We start from the raw sequence: 13,722 nt of genomic DNA on the forward strand, positions 1-13,722 counted from the left end.
CCCCTCCCCCCTCCCTCTCTCTCTCTCCCCCCCTCTCTCCCTCCCCCTCCCCCCCCTCCCTCCCCCCCTCCCTCCCCTCTCTCTCTCTCTCGTCTCAATTTTTCTTTTTCTCTCTCTCTCTCTCTTTTCCTCCTTTTCCCCCTTCCCCCTCGTCTCTCTCCTCTCCCTTCTCACTCCTCTCTCTTCTCTCTCCTCTCTCTTCCCTCTTTCTTTCTCTCTCCTTTTTTTTTTTCTCTCTCTTTTTCTCTTTCCTCTTTTTCCCCTCCCCCTTTCTCTTTTCTTTTTTCCTCTTTTTTCTCCCCTTTTTTCTCTCTCTCTCTCGTCTCTCTCTCTCCTCTCCTCTTCTCCCCTCTCTCCTCTCTCCTCTCTCCCCTTTCTAAACTCTCTCTCTCTCCCCTTTCCTCTCTCTTTCTCTTTTTTCCCCTTTCCTCCTTTTCCCCTTTTTCTCTTTTTTTTCCCCCTCCCCTCTTTCTCTCTTTCCTTGGCCTCTTCTCTCCCTCTCTTTTTCTCATCTCCCCTTCCCGGCCCCTTTTCTCTCTCTCTCTCCTCTCTCTCCTCTCGTCTCCTCTCCCCTCTTCTCTCAGGGGGGTTTTCTCTCTCTTCTTCCTCTCTCTCTCTCCCCTCCCCCCCTCCCTCCCTCTTCCCCCCTTTCTCCTCCCTCTCTCTCTCTCTCCCTTCCCCTTCTCTCTTTTCCCCCTCCTTTTCTCTCTCCTCTCTCTCTCTCTCTCTCTCTCTCCCTCCCCTCCCCCCCCTCCCCCTCTCTCCTCTCTCCCCGTTTTTCTCTTCCCCTTTTCCCCTTTCCCCTCTCTCTTCTCCTCCCCTCTCTCTCTCTTTTTTTCTCTCTCCCCTCTTCTCCCTCCCCCCCTCTCTCTCTCTTTTCTCTCTCTTTGTTCCCCTTTTCTTCCCCTCTCTCTCTCTCTCTCCCCCTCCCCCTCCTCCCTCCCCTTTCCCCCCCTTCTCTCTCTCTCCTCTCTTTCTCTCTCTCTCTCTCCTCATCCCCCTCTCTCTCCCTCCCTCCATCTCCCCTCCCTCCCTCTTCTCTCTCTTTCTCCCCTCTCCCCTTTTTCCTTTTCTCTCCCCTTTTTTCTCCCCTCTCTCCTCCCCCCCTCCCTCCCTCCCCCCCTCTCCCCCTTCTCCTTCTCCCCCTCCCTCTCCCTCCTCTCCCCCCCCTCCCTCCCTCCCTCCCCCCCCCTCTCTCTTCTCTTCTCCCCTCCCCCCCTCCCCTCCCCTCTTCTCCCCCTCTCTCCCTCTTCCCCCCCTCTCCCTCCCCCTCTCTCTCTCTCTCCTTTAAAATCCTCTCTCTCTCCTTTTCTCCTCTCTCTTTCTTTTCTCTTTTCTCTCTCTCTTTTTCCTCTCTTCTCTCTCCTTTTCTCCTTTTCCTCTCTCCTCTCTCTCTCTCTCTCTCTTTTCTCTCTCTCCTTTTCTCCCCTCTCCCCTCCCCCTCCCCTCGTTTTCTTCTCTCTCTCCTCTCCCTTTTTCTTTTCTCCTCTCTCTCCCTCCCCCCCCCTCCCTCCCTCCTTCTCTCTCTCTCCTCTCTCTCTCTCTCCTTTCCCTTTCTCTCCTTTCCCTTTCTCTCCTTTCCCTTTCTCTCCTTTCTCTTTTCTCTCCTTTCTCTTTTTTTCTCCTCTTCCCCCCCCCCCCTGTCCATCCTCTCCTCTCTCTCTCTCTCTCCCTTCTCTCTTCTGGGCTCTCTCTCTCTCCCCCTTTTTCTCTTTCTCTTTCCCTTTTTCTCTCTCTCTCTCCCCTCTCCCCCCCTTTTCTCTTTTCTCTTTTTCCCTTTTTCTCTCTCCCCTCTCTCCTCTCCCCGCTCTCTCTCTCTCTCTCCTTTTTTTTTTCTCTTTCTCTCTCTTTCCCTTTTTCTCCTCTACTTTCTCTCTTTCTCTCTCTACTTTTCTCCTCTCTCTCCTTTTCTCTCCCCTCTCCTTTCCCCTCTCTCTCTCCTTTCTCCCCCTTTTTCTCTCTCCTTTTTCCTTTCTCTCTCTTTTCCCCTTTCTCTCTCTCCTCTCTCCCCCTCCCCTTTTCCGCCGCATTTTCTCTCTCATCTCTCTCCTCCCCTTCTCTCCCCCTCTCTCCCCTCTCCCTCGCTCTCTCTCTCTCTCTCCTTTTTCCCCCCCCTCCTTTTCTCCCCTCTCCCCCTTTTCTTTCTCTCTCCGCCTTTCTCTCTCTCTCCGCTCTCTTTCTCTCTCTCTCCGCTCTCTTCTCTCTCTCTCCCCCTCTTCCCCTTTTCCACTCTCTCCCTCTCCCCCTCTCTCCTCTCCCCTCTCTTTTCTCTCTTGTCTCTCTCCTTTTCTCCTCTCTTTTCTCTCCTCCCCTCTCCTCTCTCTCCCCCTCCCTCTCCCCCCTCCCTTTCCCTCTCCCTCTCCCTCTCCCTCTCCCCCTCCCCCCCCCCTCCCCCCCCCCCCCCCCTCTTTTCTCTCTATCTGTATCTCTCTTTCTCTCCTTTTTTTGCTCTTTATTGTTTTCATTGTGTTTGCCTGATTTTCTTTCTCTTTCTTTTTCTCACTATCCTTCCAGATTTTATTAGTCAGTCCCCTTTCTTCCTATATTTCTTCCCTTTTCCTTTCCCTCCCACTTCCTCCTCTCCTCTTTCTTTCTCCTTTCCCCTCTGCTTCCTTCTGCTCTCTCCTTTACCTCCCTTACCTCTTCTCCTTTTCCTTCATCTCTCCCCTTCCTTCTCTCCTTTCCTCACTCTTCCCTTCCCCACTCTCCTTTCCCCCTCCCCTCCCCTCTTTCCTCTCCCTTCGCCTTCCTTTCCCTTCCCCTTCCTTCCTTCCTTCCCTTCCTTCCCCCTCCCCTCCCTTTTTCCATTCCCTTTCCCTTCCTTCTTTCCTTTTCCCTTCCCTCTCTCTTTTTTCCCTCCCATCCCAGTTTTTTTATTGTGGGGAATAATATTTTAAAATATACAGGTGGCCCCCCCCCCCCCCCATTTTTTGGCATTTTGGAGTGTTGACTTCTTTATAGTTTTTTTTTATAACTAAGTTGTGAATTTTTTAGTTATAGCTAGTAAAAAAGGGGAGAGGGGGAAAGGGAATGTCTATAAACTAGTAACAGATGACAAGATACGTTATAAACATAATGTGTGTATGTTCATTCTATTCTTGTCTATCAGAAGAGATACCATGGAGAGTGTACAAACAGCCTTAACAAATGTAAAATAGGAATATTTAGACTGAATATTAAAAGTTGATAATACTGATGATAATATTAATAATTGAGAGTATAATTAATCATAATAGGACCAGTCCCACCATATAGACAGCCTAGTTACTTTTGAGGAGCTTGGGGAGACTTCCTTTTGACCTTATCCTTTTTGTCAGACAATGATAATGATTTAGTTTATGCCATTTGTCACAATAGTTATTATGTTTGGTATGACAGGCTGTCTGTTTAGTTTTGCTTCTAAATGACTGGGATCACTATCCACTGGCAGTTTGGGATTTCAACGCAGGTCAGTAAAATTGCTAGATGAGAACAGTACCACTGCACCACACCGCACACAAAAGTCTTGGATCAATTTGTTAAATATTGTTCACTTACAATGTCATGGAAATTATTTGAACTTGGTCTAGACCCCTTTAAAGGTTTTTGAATGACATTCAGGTTGTTTACAAATATGTGTACAGATTAAAGTATTTACACTTGTGTGATAGAAAGTACAGGATATATGAAGAGGATAAGTAGTAAACTAGGAATTTTCAGAAGATTAATTATATTTCCCTTTCTTAGGTATATAAATACTGTTGGACTTGTATATATTAATCTCTCTGTACTTGTCATGTGTAAACATTTAATATGTTCAAGATTTACTAATGTGTGTTTTTTTCTTGCAGGTGGAACACTCATAATCAACATAACTCAGGTAACAACTGGTACATGGATCCCCACAAGACAGGAGGGGGCATGAACCAGCAGCCACCACCAGCACACAACATGCCTGGTCCACCACAGCATCCAGCTCCACAGCATCCCCAAACCATGAATCAACCCATGCCTCCACGGCCCATGCAGACAGGCTACCCCATGCAGCCACGACCAGCACACACTGGCCCAGGCTCAATGGCTCCCAAACCCGTCAACTCGGGACACATGGGCCCTAAGCCTCAGAATCCCACAGGAAATATGCCTCCCAAGCAGCCCATGGTACCTGCCAATGTTCAGCAGGTTCAGGCGAAACCTACTGGTCCTGTGCATCCTTCTGTTCAGCACAAGCCAAACCCACTTGCCACAACAAGTGCTAACATGCCACAAATGCCCAAACCCTCTCCTGCTCCTGTGCCTACAGCTGCCACAGCTGCAGCTCCCAAGCCAACGCCACCATTGATGCAGCAACAGCATGCACACCCACAACAACAGCAACAGCAGGCTCCAAAACCAACAATACCCCCTCAGAACACAGTGGCCCCACCAAAGCCATCATTGCCCGCTGGAGTTGACTTGGTGCCCATAACCAGTCAGCCGAAACCCTCCCAGCCAACTCAGGCCTCCACACCTGCCAGCCAGCCGAAACCTGTACAGCCAGTTTCTCCCACTAAAACTGTACCTGCAGCCGTACCTATTCCTGCAACAGTTACTGCAACTGTTGCAAAGCCTGCTCAGCCCTCAGTACCTGCTGCAGCCTCACAACCTACAGCACCCACCCCTAAACCTGCAACACAAACGACTTCTACCCCCACAACTCAAGCTGTCCCACTCAGACCCAGTAATCCCACGCCGTTACCCACACAGAAGCCAAGCCAGCCTCCTCTGCAGGCCAAGCCTACCACTCCAGCAACCCCAACAAATGCTTCAGCACCTGTGACTTCCCAAGTAAAACCCACACCACCTTCAGCACCTGTGTCCAAACCACAGCCAGCAGAGGTAAACCAACAAAAACCCAATGAGCTATCAAAACCTGCTGTTGAAGCATCAAAGACTCCATCAACGCCAAGTGTGAATGGTGTTCCAGTATCAAAGTCGCTTGTAAAACCAGCAGCAACTCCATCGCAACCACCAAAGCCAGCTGAATCTGCACCTACAGAAACAAAATCAGCCACACCAGCTACTATTCCCCAAGCCCCAACTACAACTACAACTACGACTTCAGGTCCAGCTCCAGGTCCAACTCCCACAACAACAACTCCAGCTACCACTTCAGCTCTTCCTGCCACACCAGCTGCCTCTGTGGCTGCAACAACTACACCAACATCAACAACCACGGCAACTGCCTCATCTACACCAGCTGTTACAACCACAACCAAGCCAGCTGCATCAACAGCTTCCAACACTCCAGCAGCCTCAGCTGCCACCACAACACCTGCCCAGGTCACACCTGCTGTGACCACACCAAAAGCACCTGCCCAAACAAACAAGCCAAAGGCTGAACCCTTGCCCACACAGCCCAAGAAGGAAACGGTGAAACAGACTCCAAGTGAAAAGCCTGTTGAACCAAAGACTGTCAACCATGCTGCCCCTGCAGAAGAAGCTGCTGCCGAGACACCGAAGAAGAGAACACCAAGAGTGAGTAATTTAAAGTTATCATTATTATTGGAATTATGTCTTTTTAAACCACTGTGACATATTACAAGCATGTATATGAGGAAACATTTATATAAACTGATGTGAATTACCTTTTGCAGAAACGAGAGGTTCCTGCTCCAGAAACGCCAGGGGATGAGCGACGAAGTAAACGATCTCGGAACCCTGCCAGCCTGTACCAGTCACCAGTTGTAGATGTAGTAAATAGAGTTAGAAAGTCAGAACAGACACCCAAAACCCCTCAGGAAAAACTCATAATATTCTTCAGGTGAGTTTTTTCAAATTATCTTAGTGAATACTGAGCACTGTTTGAGAATGTTTATGTAATACATATTAAGTTTGAGACTAGTGTGTATAAAAGTCAATATAGTGTTGTAAACAATAATATTAAGTAAAATCATGAACATTGATTTTGGGGAAATCTCAATAGCTGGTTCTTAGCATTCACACACTTAAAATTTGCAAATATAATTTAAAGGAAGCTTTGCATAAATATTTATTTTTAAAATAGTAGGAAATCAGGCAGATCAATTGCAGGAGCAAAAAAAATGGGTAGCACAAGCCTTTTTGTGGCTGTTCTAGGGCTGATGTCACTTCTGTGTTTAATAGTATTTTCCATTTGTAGTCGTAAAGTAAATTGACTTTCTGGTTTAGACAACAGAATAGATTTGGTCTTGACCAAAAGTCTGATGCACTAATCATTGCCCAGTGTTGAGCAACATTACATATACTTCTGTGTATGTATTATACTCTGACTATGTACAGTTATACATTTGTTTGAGGGTAGGCATAGTGTATATATTTTCATGATTGAACCATGTAACATGGTCTTTGGAATGGTATGACTACCATAGCCTAGCAGTAAGCTTGTCAACATTTCCAAAGGGTTTAGGAAGATTAATTTTGCAAATGATAAGGGCCATTTGCATGTCTGACAGTGCTATCTCCTTCCTTCCTTCCTTCTTCTTTGTCTTTTTCTTTGTTGTCTTCATCGTCTTCGTCTTCTTTGTCTTCATCGTCTTCGTCTTCATCTTTGTCTTTTTGTCTTTTTTGTCTTTGTTGGCTTCGTCTTTTTCGTCTTCGTCTTTTTCGTCTTCGTCTTTTTCGTCTTCTTCTTTTTCGTCTTCTTCTTTTTCGTCTTCTTCTTCTTCTTCTTCTTCTTCTTCTTCTTCTTCTTCTTCTTCTTCTTCTTCATAAGAGTAGTAGAGATAATGTGAATATTATCCACACCCCACTTACTTTCCTGCCTCCTCCTCCTCCTCTCTATAGTCATACATAGTGGAGTATCACAAAGTTAAATGCTCATTCCAGGAATGAACATGTAGCTGTGAGGAATTCAGAGGGAACTTTCTACTTGTGCCAAGTTGCCCAGAATGTCTTCAAGAACACGCGCAAGATCAAGATCCGATGGCTATCCCCAGAAGATCCTGACAATAAGAATTGCCAAGTGTATAAGCCAGATTATTATGACATCACAGGTTTGTTGGAAGCTATAGTAGTTATCATTATTTATTAAGTGCAGCAACTAAGCCATCTCTATATTTTGCTTGAATTTTTATTGAAATTCCCTGGTATGGTATTCTGCATTTAAGCCATTGCCAGTGGGAGTATGTATTGCCTATTGTAGTTTATTTTGTGAATTGTGTAAACACATAGATGGCTCCACAATTTTTTAGCCATCAAGGAGTCATATCCTAGAGTTTTGGAAAACACTTTTTTCCAATACTAGTAATATCACAACTGTTCTTTTGTTATTGACATTATGGTTATTATACTGTTATGGACAATACTATCAGAAAAAAACAAAATAAATAAAAAATAAATCAAAGGTGAACAGGTGAGATAGGTGTGACAAGTAATTGACTCCTTGTTGATTAAGCACTTGTGGAGCCATCAATGTGTAAACACATTTCTCAAACTAAAATCACATTGGATATGGCATGCCATCCCTCGTGGCAGTGGTTTAACCCATTGCCACTGGGTAAACGTGCTGTTGGCCATAGTTATGATTATTTAAACAGATGGCTCTACAGGTGCATAGTCACCAGGGAGTCAGTGAGTAGGCATAAAGGACCTAATTTACCCAATCCTTGTCTGTGTGTGTGTGTGTGTATATCTATAAGATATATATATATATATATATATATATATATATATATATATATATATATATATATATATATATATATATATATATATATATATATATATATTTTATAAAATATGTGTGTGCATTCTATTTCTGTTACCAGTGGACCACATGGCTGGTTACCACGCGGATCCAAAGTCCCAAAATGTAACCTCCGCCCTCGCTGAGAGGGTGGTTCTTATTTGGGATTTGGATCTACATGGTAACCAGCCACATGGTCCACTGGTAACAGAAATAGAATTATGCACATCCTATATTTGAGCAATATAGGATGTGCATAATTCTATTTCTGTTACCAATGGACCACGTGGCTGGTTACCACACGGATCCAAAGTCCCAAATAAGAACCACCTGCTCAGCGAGGGTGGAGGTCACATTTTATATCACACCTCGTTCGACCAAGAGTTCGTGTCAAGCATCCAGCGCGGTAAGGCTGGCTTCGCCCTCTCCCTCCGGGCTAGCTGGCCGCGACCCACATACCGCGATTACCCCTATAACTAGACATGTCTCGTGTGTTCCTATGTGTGTCAACTCTTAGAAATAAAGAGTCACGCCGTTAACAAGTATTGATACCCCTGCAAGCCATTGTACAAAGGATCACAGCCTGTTACAATATATATATATATATATATATATATATATATATATATATATATATATATATATATATATATATATATATATATATATATATATATATATATTACACATATTATACATACACACATACATATATATTTTATATATACATTTTTTCAGTTATTACTTAGTATTATTATTGCTATTGTTATTTTTATTGTTGTTGATGTTGACAGTATGAGTAATCTAATGTTACTGATAGTACTAATAATTCCGAAAATTAAAGAAAAGGCTAAACAGGTGAGATCAGATATGACTTATAATTGAGTCCTTTGTGATGAAGCATTTATGGTTTATCTATGCGTGTATAAAGTTAGTAAACTAAAATCACATTGAACATACATGCAATGTATGCACAGTCAAAAAAAAAAAAAAAAAAATCTTTACTTGTGATCATTGAGGAGCTGAATGCTTCTCTGTTAACACCGGATGATGATGCGAACTACCTTGCCTTGCTATTCCACACCACTTCATCGATTTTTCATATTAATTTGTATAAAGGGTACCAGTATTTATTTTTCTGACTGTGTATGCCATGCCAGTGTCATTTTCTGGACAATATATGTAATTTTTTTGGCATCAAAATTCATGTTCAGGAATAGATGGGTACTGAAATTCAGACATAATTTTATGCTCCATCTCTGGAGAACAAAGATCATTGCTTATATATTATTGTTTGGATATCTTATAAGGAAAAATGGATTAGTTTAGTTAGAAAAATGGATTAGTTTAGTTTCTTATAAAGTAAAATAAATTTTTTATTGCATAAGTTTTAAGGTAGAAGGATTGCATGATCCTCCATTTAGATCCTGCTGTTAGAATTGTACACAGTTACCCATTTTATGTAACCTAAGATTTTGTTTGTGGGTGGCATCTACTGTGATGCCATGGCAGCATAGCGCCAATGCCGTGGGTAGTATCCCTACAGATATGTGGTGGACCACACAATTGCTGAAAAAGCCCACGCACATTGGGTTAATATTGTCTTTTCTGTCTTCCCTCCCTGCAGACTTCGATTGCATCTTGACCACAGTAGACCTTGAACGTGTGGACCGCAGCACACTGAAGTTAAAACCAGAGGAACAGAGCCGCATCAACAACATTCTCCAGCGAGCAATGGACTTGGAAAAGGGAGTCTTGGGAGATAAGCCAAATGTGGATGAGGATCACCCTGATGGTTGTAAGTAGAGATAGTTTTGCTATGTTGTTTTCTTGAGGATAGTTATCTCGAGTGTATATATGTTCACATATTTTGATATGTCTAAAAAGATATTCGAAAAAATATTCTAATAAATGTCTTTAAAAGATAAGAATTAGCTTCCTTGTAAAACAAAACTTATAAATCAAGTCTGAAATAATAGTTCTTAAAATTGCTAAATCTTTCAGAGTTTCCCATTATTAGTTCAATTCTTATGACATATTCATATGAAACGTTTAATATTTCTGTGCATTGAAATGCATAACCATTTTTTTTAAATTTATGTTCAGTCTGACATATTATCTATAAGATTGTATGATAAATTGATGATATACTTTTGAATTAACTTTTAAGTTTAATGAAAACATTTAGAAAAAACTGAAATACATTAAAGGATAGGCAGATTTAAGATCTAAGAGTTCATTAAGATTCTCTCTCTAAATTGTTTTATAGAAAAATTCAGCCAAGTTGAGTGCAGCATTTGAAAGAAACAATAGCCTTTTCTCCTTTTAGTTTTAAAGGTATATGATTGTTTTAAATATGTTTGATTGTAATGAAATGTTATCATGACTCATTGTTACTTTTTCTTTCAGTGGATCTCTCACTGTACACTGATGAATCTCAGTTGAAGAAGAGGAGGAAGAGGGCAGTGAGTAACAAGAAGAGGAAAGAAGAGTCTTCATCCGGTGAGAGTGGAGTGGAGTCTGAGGATGATGACGAGAGTAATAAGAGTGACAGAGGTGAGTGGCGAAGTTCAGGGAATTGCCGTTAGTATTGTTGTCTCCTTTTTTATTGTCTTGTCAACTTTATATGTGCTAAGTTAGGAAGTAACTTTATTTTGAAAATTAAAAATGTATTTGTAGATCTGTTTTATCTCAACTTTCTGCATTTACATTGTACTTATGCATTGTACTTATGCAATGATGTATGAAGACTCTTCTTTCCTCTTCCAATTCCTTCAACAAAATCTTTTATTTCAGAAGAAGAAAGTCCCAAGAAGGTAGCACGGACGCCTGCGAGACGTAACCCAAGAGGTGGGGCAAAAACGCCAGCCAAAGGGAAGGCTGCCACTCCTGCAGCATCAAAAACCAAGAGTAAGTAATGCTGGAAGCTCATTTTATAATTTTTTGTGTGTGATAACAGATGAACATGCATTTACATGTGCACATAAAGACCCAATTCCTTATCTTCCTTCCACATGCATACATACACACACATATACCTATTTACCTATACTTATTTCATGGAGAGAAGTTTATATCTCAAGTTTTTCATTGCCTTTCATCTCCTGAATACTGTTTATATTGACCTGTGTTCTTTGAATATACTTAAGAATGTAAGCATAAAAGATATTGGAAAATGAAAATGTTTATTACCTGAATATCACATAGTTTCTAAGGATATTATTAAAAGGCCAGTTTTGATGTGATGTGATTTGGTAAATATTTGACTCAGGATTTTTGGTATATGTCCAGTTTATTAAATTCACATAATCATTAGAGTACTTATCACTAAGAGAAGGAATATTAGCTTAGTTATTGTAATAGATAGAATCCGACTTTTAATTTTCTGCCATCATCATCTAAAAGTAGAGAAGAATACATTTTGTAAGGAATGTGTTTAAAGTGTGAAGAAATGTAAATCCTGTGCTATATTTATGTTTGTGAGTGTAAATGCAGAAACATCAATGAATAAGTCTCTCTCACTACTTCTTTGCTGTTAGGTTTGTGAACTTGTTGTAGATGTGGTTGTATAGGCAAGGGTTAGACTTGTTTTAGAATCTCATGAAAATAGTCCTGACAGTGAGCTCATAATAATAGGAAACATTTTAGATTCTTGTTGGAAGTATAAGAGGCATACATTTAGATAAAAAAATGTCTAGCATGAAAAAATGAAAGAAAATGAAAGACTGTTTAGTGTTATACTAGTCCTTAAAGAATGTTAGAATGCAGAACACTAGATTAGGTTTGATTACTTGTGCAATATATATTGCATATTCGTATATTCAAATATGAGTGAACTTGCAATATTGAGAAAACTGGCATGGATTCTGGTTGTCAAAGCTAAATTAGGCCAAATTGGCACTAAAATAAGGTAGACTTAGTAATGTGATATAAAGTCTGTAAGTTTGTTTTTCTGTCCAAAGCTGCTTCAGATGTATGTCTGTGAGGTCAGTAATGATTGGGTAAATTTTAGGGCATTTATTTGCTCTGGCAAAATTCTTAATTGTTACACACATTTTCTAAAAGGGATTTTTCTAGTTTTTCTCTTTTGCTATTGAAATTTTCTGAAAGTGCTCAGTACTATGTTGTTTGACTGCATTGCTTCAGTTTAGATATTTCAGAATTCACTGAGCTTTTTTTTTTTTTTTTTTTTTTTTTTTTTTTTTTTTTTTTTTTTCCTCTCTCTCTCCAGAAGTTTTTGATTTAAAATGTATTTACATATATTCTAGAAAAATCCCTGCCTTTGTGACCTGGCGTGAAAATGGCAGGAAGACAAACCATAATTTTTATCTTTTAGGTTACTCTTTGTTGCACTGATAAGTAGGATTGCTACATTTGATATGTTTGTTTTATTTAAAAAAAAGAAGAAAAAAAAATATATATGATGACAAGAAAGATACACTGGGCTTTTCAGGGAAAATTGATCAGTTTCTATAGCTGCCACAGTTTTGAAGCTGGTTAAGGAGTAGAACATTCAGGGTTTTAGTTTTTGTTTTTCCTTTTTCCAAAAATCAGCCATGTTGTAGGAGTGGACACTATTTCTTTATTTTTACTAACTAATTTTCCCATATTTGTCTTTAGGGTAAGTCCTGTTGTAGTGCAGGATTTGTTTTCTTGAGTAGCATGTAAATAGGCAAACATATGACAAAGTATAATTTATTTCATTATGGCACAAGTACTCAAGAAGTTCACATTAGAAGACATACAGGATTAGTAGAACTTAAAAAAGAAGTCAGGTGTTAAGCACAAACTTTTACACTTCATAATGTAACATTTCATAGTGGATCACAGTAGACTCTTCTGTTTATTGTCCCGTGGTTGTTATTGGGTAAGAGTCTTTATAGAGAAAGACCTGGATTATCACATTTCAGAAGAAATATAGATAATAAAACAAAGAAAACTGATTATGGTTATTTCATTGAATGTTTAAGTGGAATTTTGCATGCTATTTAAAACCCTGTCTGATATAGATAAAAGCAGTGTGGTTGCTAATTGTTTAAGATACTCAGTATATGATTCGTCTGCTTTTCCATACGAAATTCATTTAAACAATCAAGGATTTATAGTTCAGAATATTCCTTTGTTCACCATTTCTATAATTCCATAAATAAATTGCAGGATATGCAGTTAAACCTAGCAAATATTGTATTTTTTATGTATCATTATGAATTTTCTTGTTAAGACTTTACTTGTATGTTTTATATCACTTAGTGTAGTGTTTTAATTTGTAAAAACTAAAGGTAGTGCAACTTTTTGTTGTCTTGGTGTTAATTTATCAGCCTATTATTTAGTACTTGTAAGGACTCCAATTATTACCAAATTTCTTCCTACTGATGTGCTGTCTTTCTCCATTGCTTCCATTAACATATTTTAACCATATGAAAGCAATTAATAAACTGCTTGACTAAAAACATAAATATCTTTTGTAACAGAAGTCTTAAGAAAAATTTCATTTAAATTACATATGGATAAGTTAGTTAATTTTTTGGGTGTAATTTTTTCAGTATACTATTAATACTACAACTTGCTGCTTTCATATGATGAAAATTACTCTCTAAACTTATACTTATCAAAATATTCAAAGTTTCTTATAAGGAATCTGCTTAATGTCTGAATACGTATCAAACCTTGTGTTTTTCCTCTGCAGCCCCCAGATCTGGTCGCACTGCCACCCCCAAGACTGCCTCAAAAGCTGCAGCCTCCAAGAGCACCCCTAAGGCGACCCCCAAGTCAGGTCGACGGGCTACTCGCAAGTAACACGAGGTGAATTCAGAGACGTCGGAGGGAGAGGAAAAAGTGCGACATGTGCGCAAGAAGAGCGCACTTAATGACCTGACTACATGCATAAGGCTGATGATGTTAGAGAAATAGCAACTCGTCCAATTTTCGGATTAAGGAAATTCATTAAAGTTGTATTGTGCGAGCCTTTATGCATATTACTTTCGAAGAAAAAAATAAAAAACAAAAAATAAGGGAAAAAAAAGCAGAAGAGGCATTTG

At 40.2% G+C, this 13,722-nt stretch overlaps 1 protein-coding gene across 5 annotated transcripts in view; it reads left to right on the plus strand.

The window, feature by feature from the left end:
- LOC119596602 (vegetative cell wall protein gp1-like) overlaps positions 1–13,677 on the plus strand; it is a 67,242-nt gene extending 53,565 nt beyond the window's left edge. For 3 of the 5 annotated variants that reach the window (XM_037945922.1, XM_037945925.1, XM_037945924.1), the window contains exons 2-8: positions 3,831–5,496; positions 5,616–5,782; positions 6,826–6,992; positions 9,312–9,482; positions 10,094–10,240; positions 10,481–10,594; positions 13,371–13,677. In XM_037945922.1, coding sequence (XP_037801850.1) covers positions 3,831–5,496; positions 5,616–5,782; positions 6,826–6,992; positions 9,312–9,482; positions 10,094–10,240; positions 10,481–10,594; positions 13,371–13,480 — 2,542 coding nt within the window. In that variant the 3' untranslated portion in view covers positions 13,481–13,677. The remainder of the gene's footprint in view (positions 1–3,830; positions 5,497–5,615; positions 5,783–6,825; positions 6,993–9,311; positions 9,483–10,093; positions 10,241–10,480; positions 10,595–13,370) is intronic. The other 2 variants (XM_037945923.1, XM_037945926.1) reach the window with 1 other exon arrangement.
- The last annotated feature ends 45 nt before the right edge of the window (positions 13,678–13,722 follow it).

This window comes from Penaeus monodon, chromosome 38, assembly GCF_015228065.2.
Source record: "Penaeus monodon isolate SGIC_2016 chromosome 38, NSTDA_Pmon_1, whole genome shotgun sequence".
NCBI lineage: Eukaryota > Metazoa > Arthropoda > Malacostraca > Decapoda > Penaeidae > Penaeus > Penaeus monodon.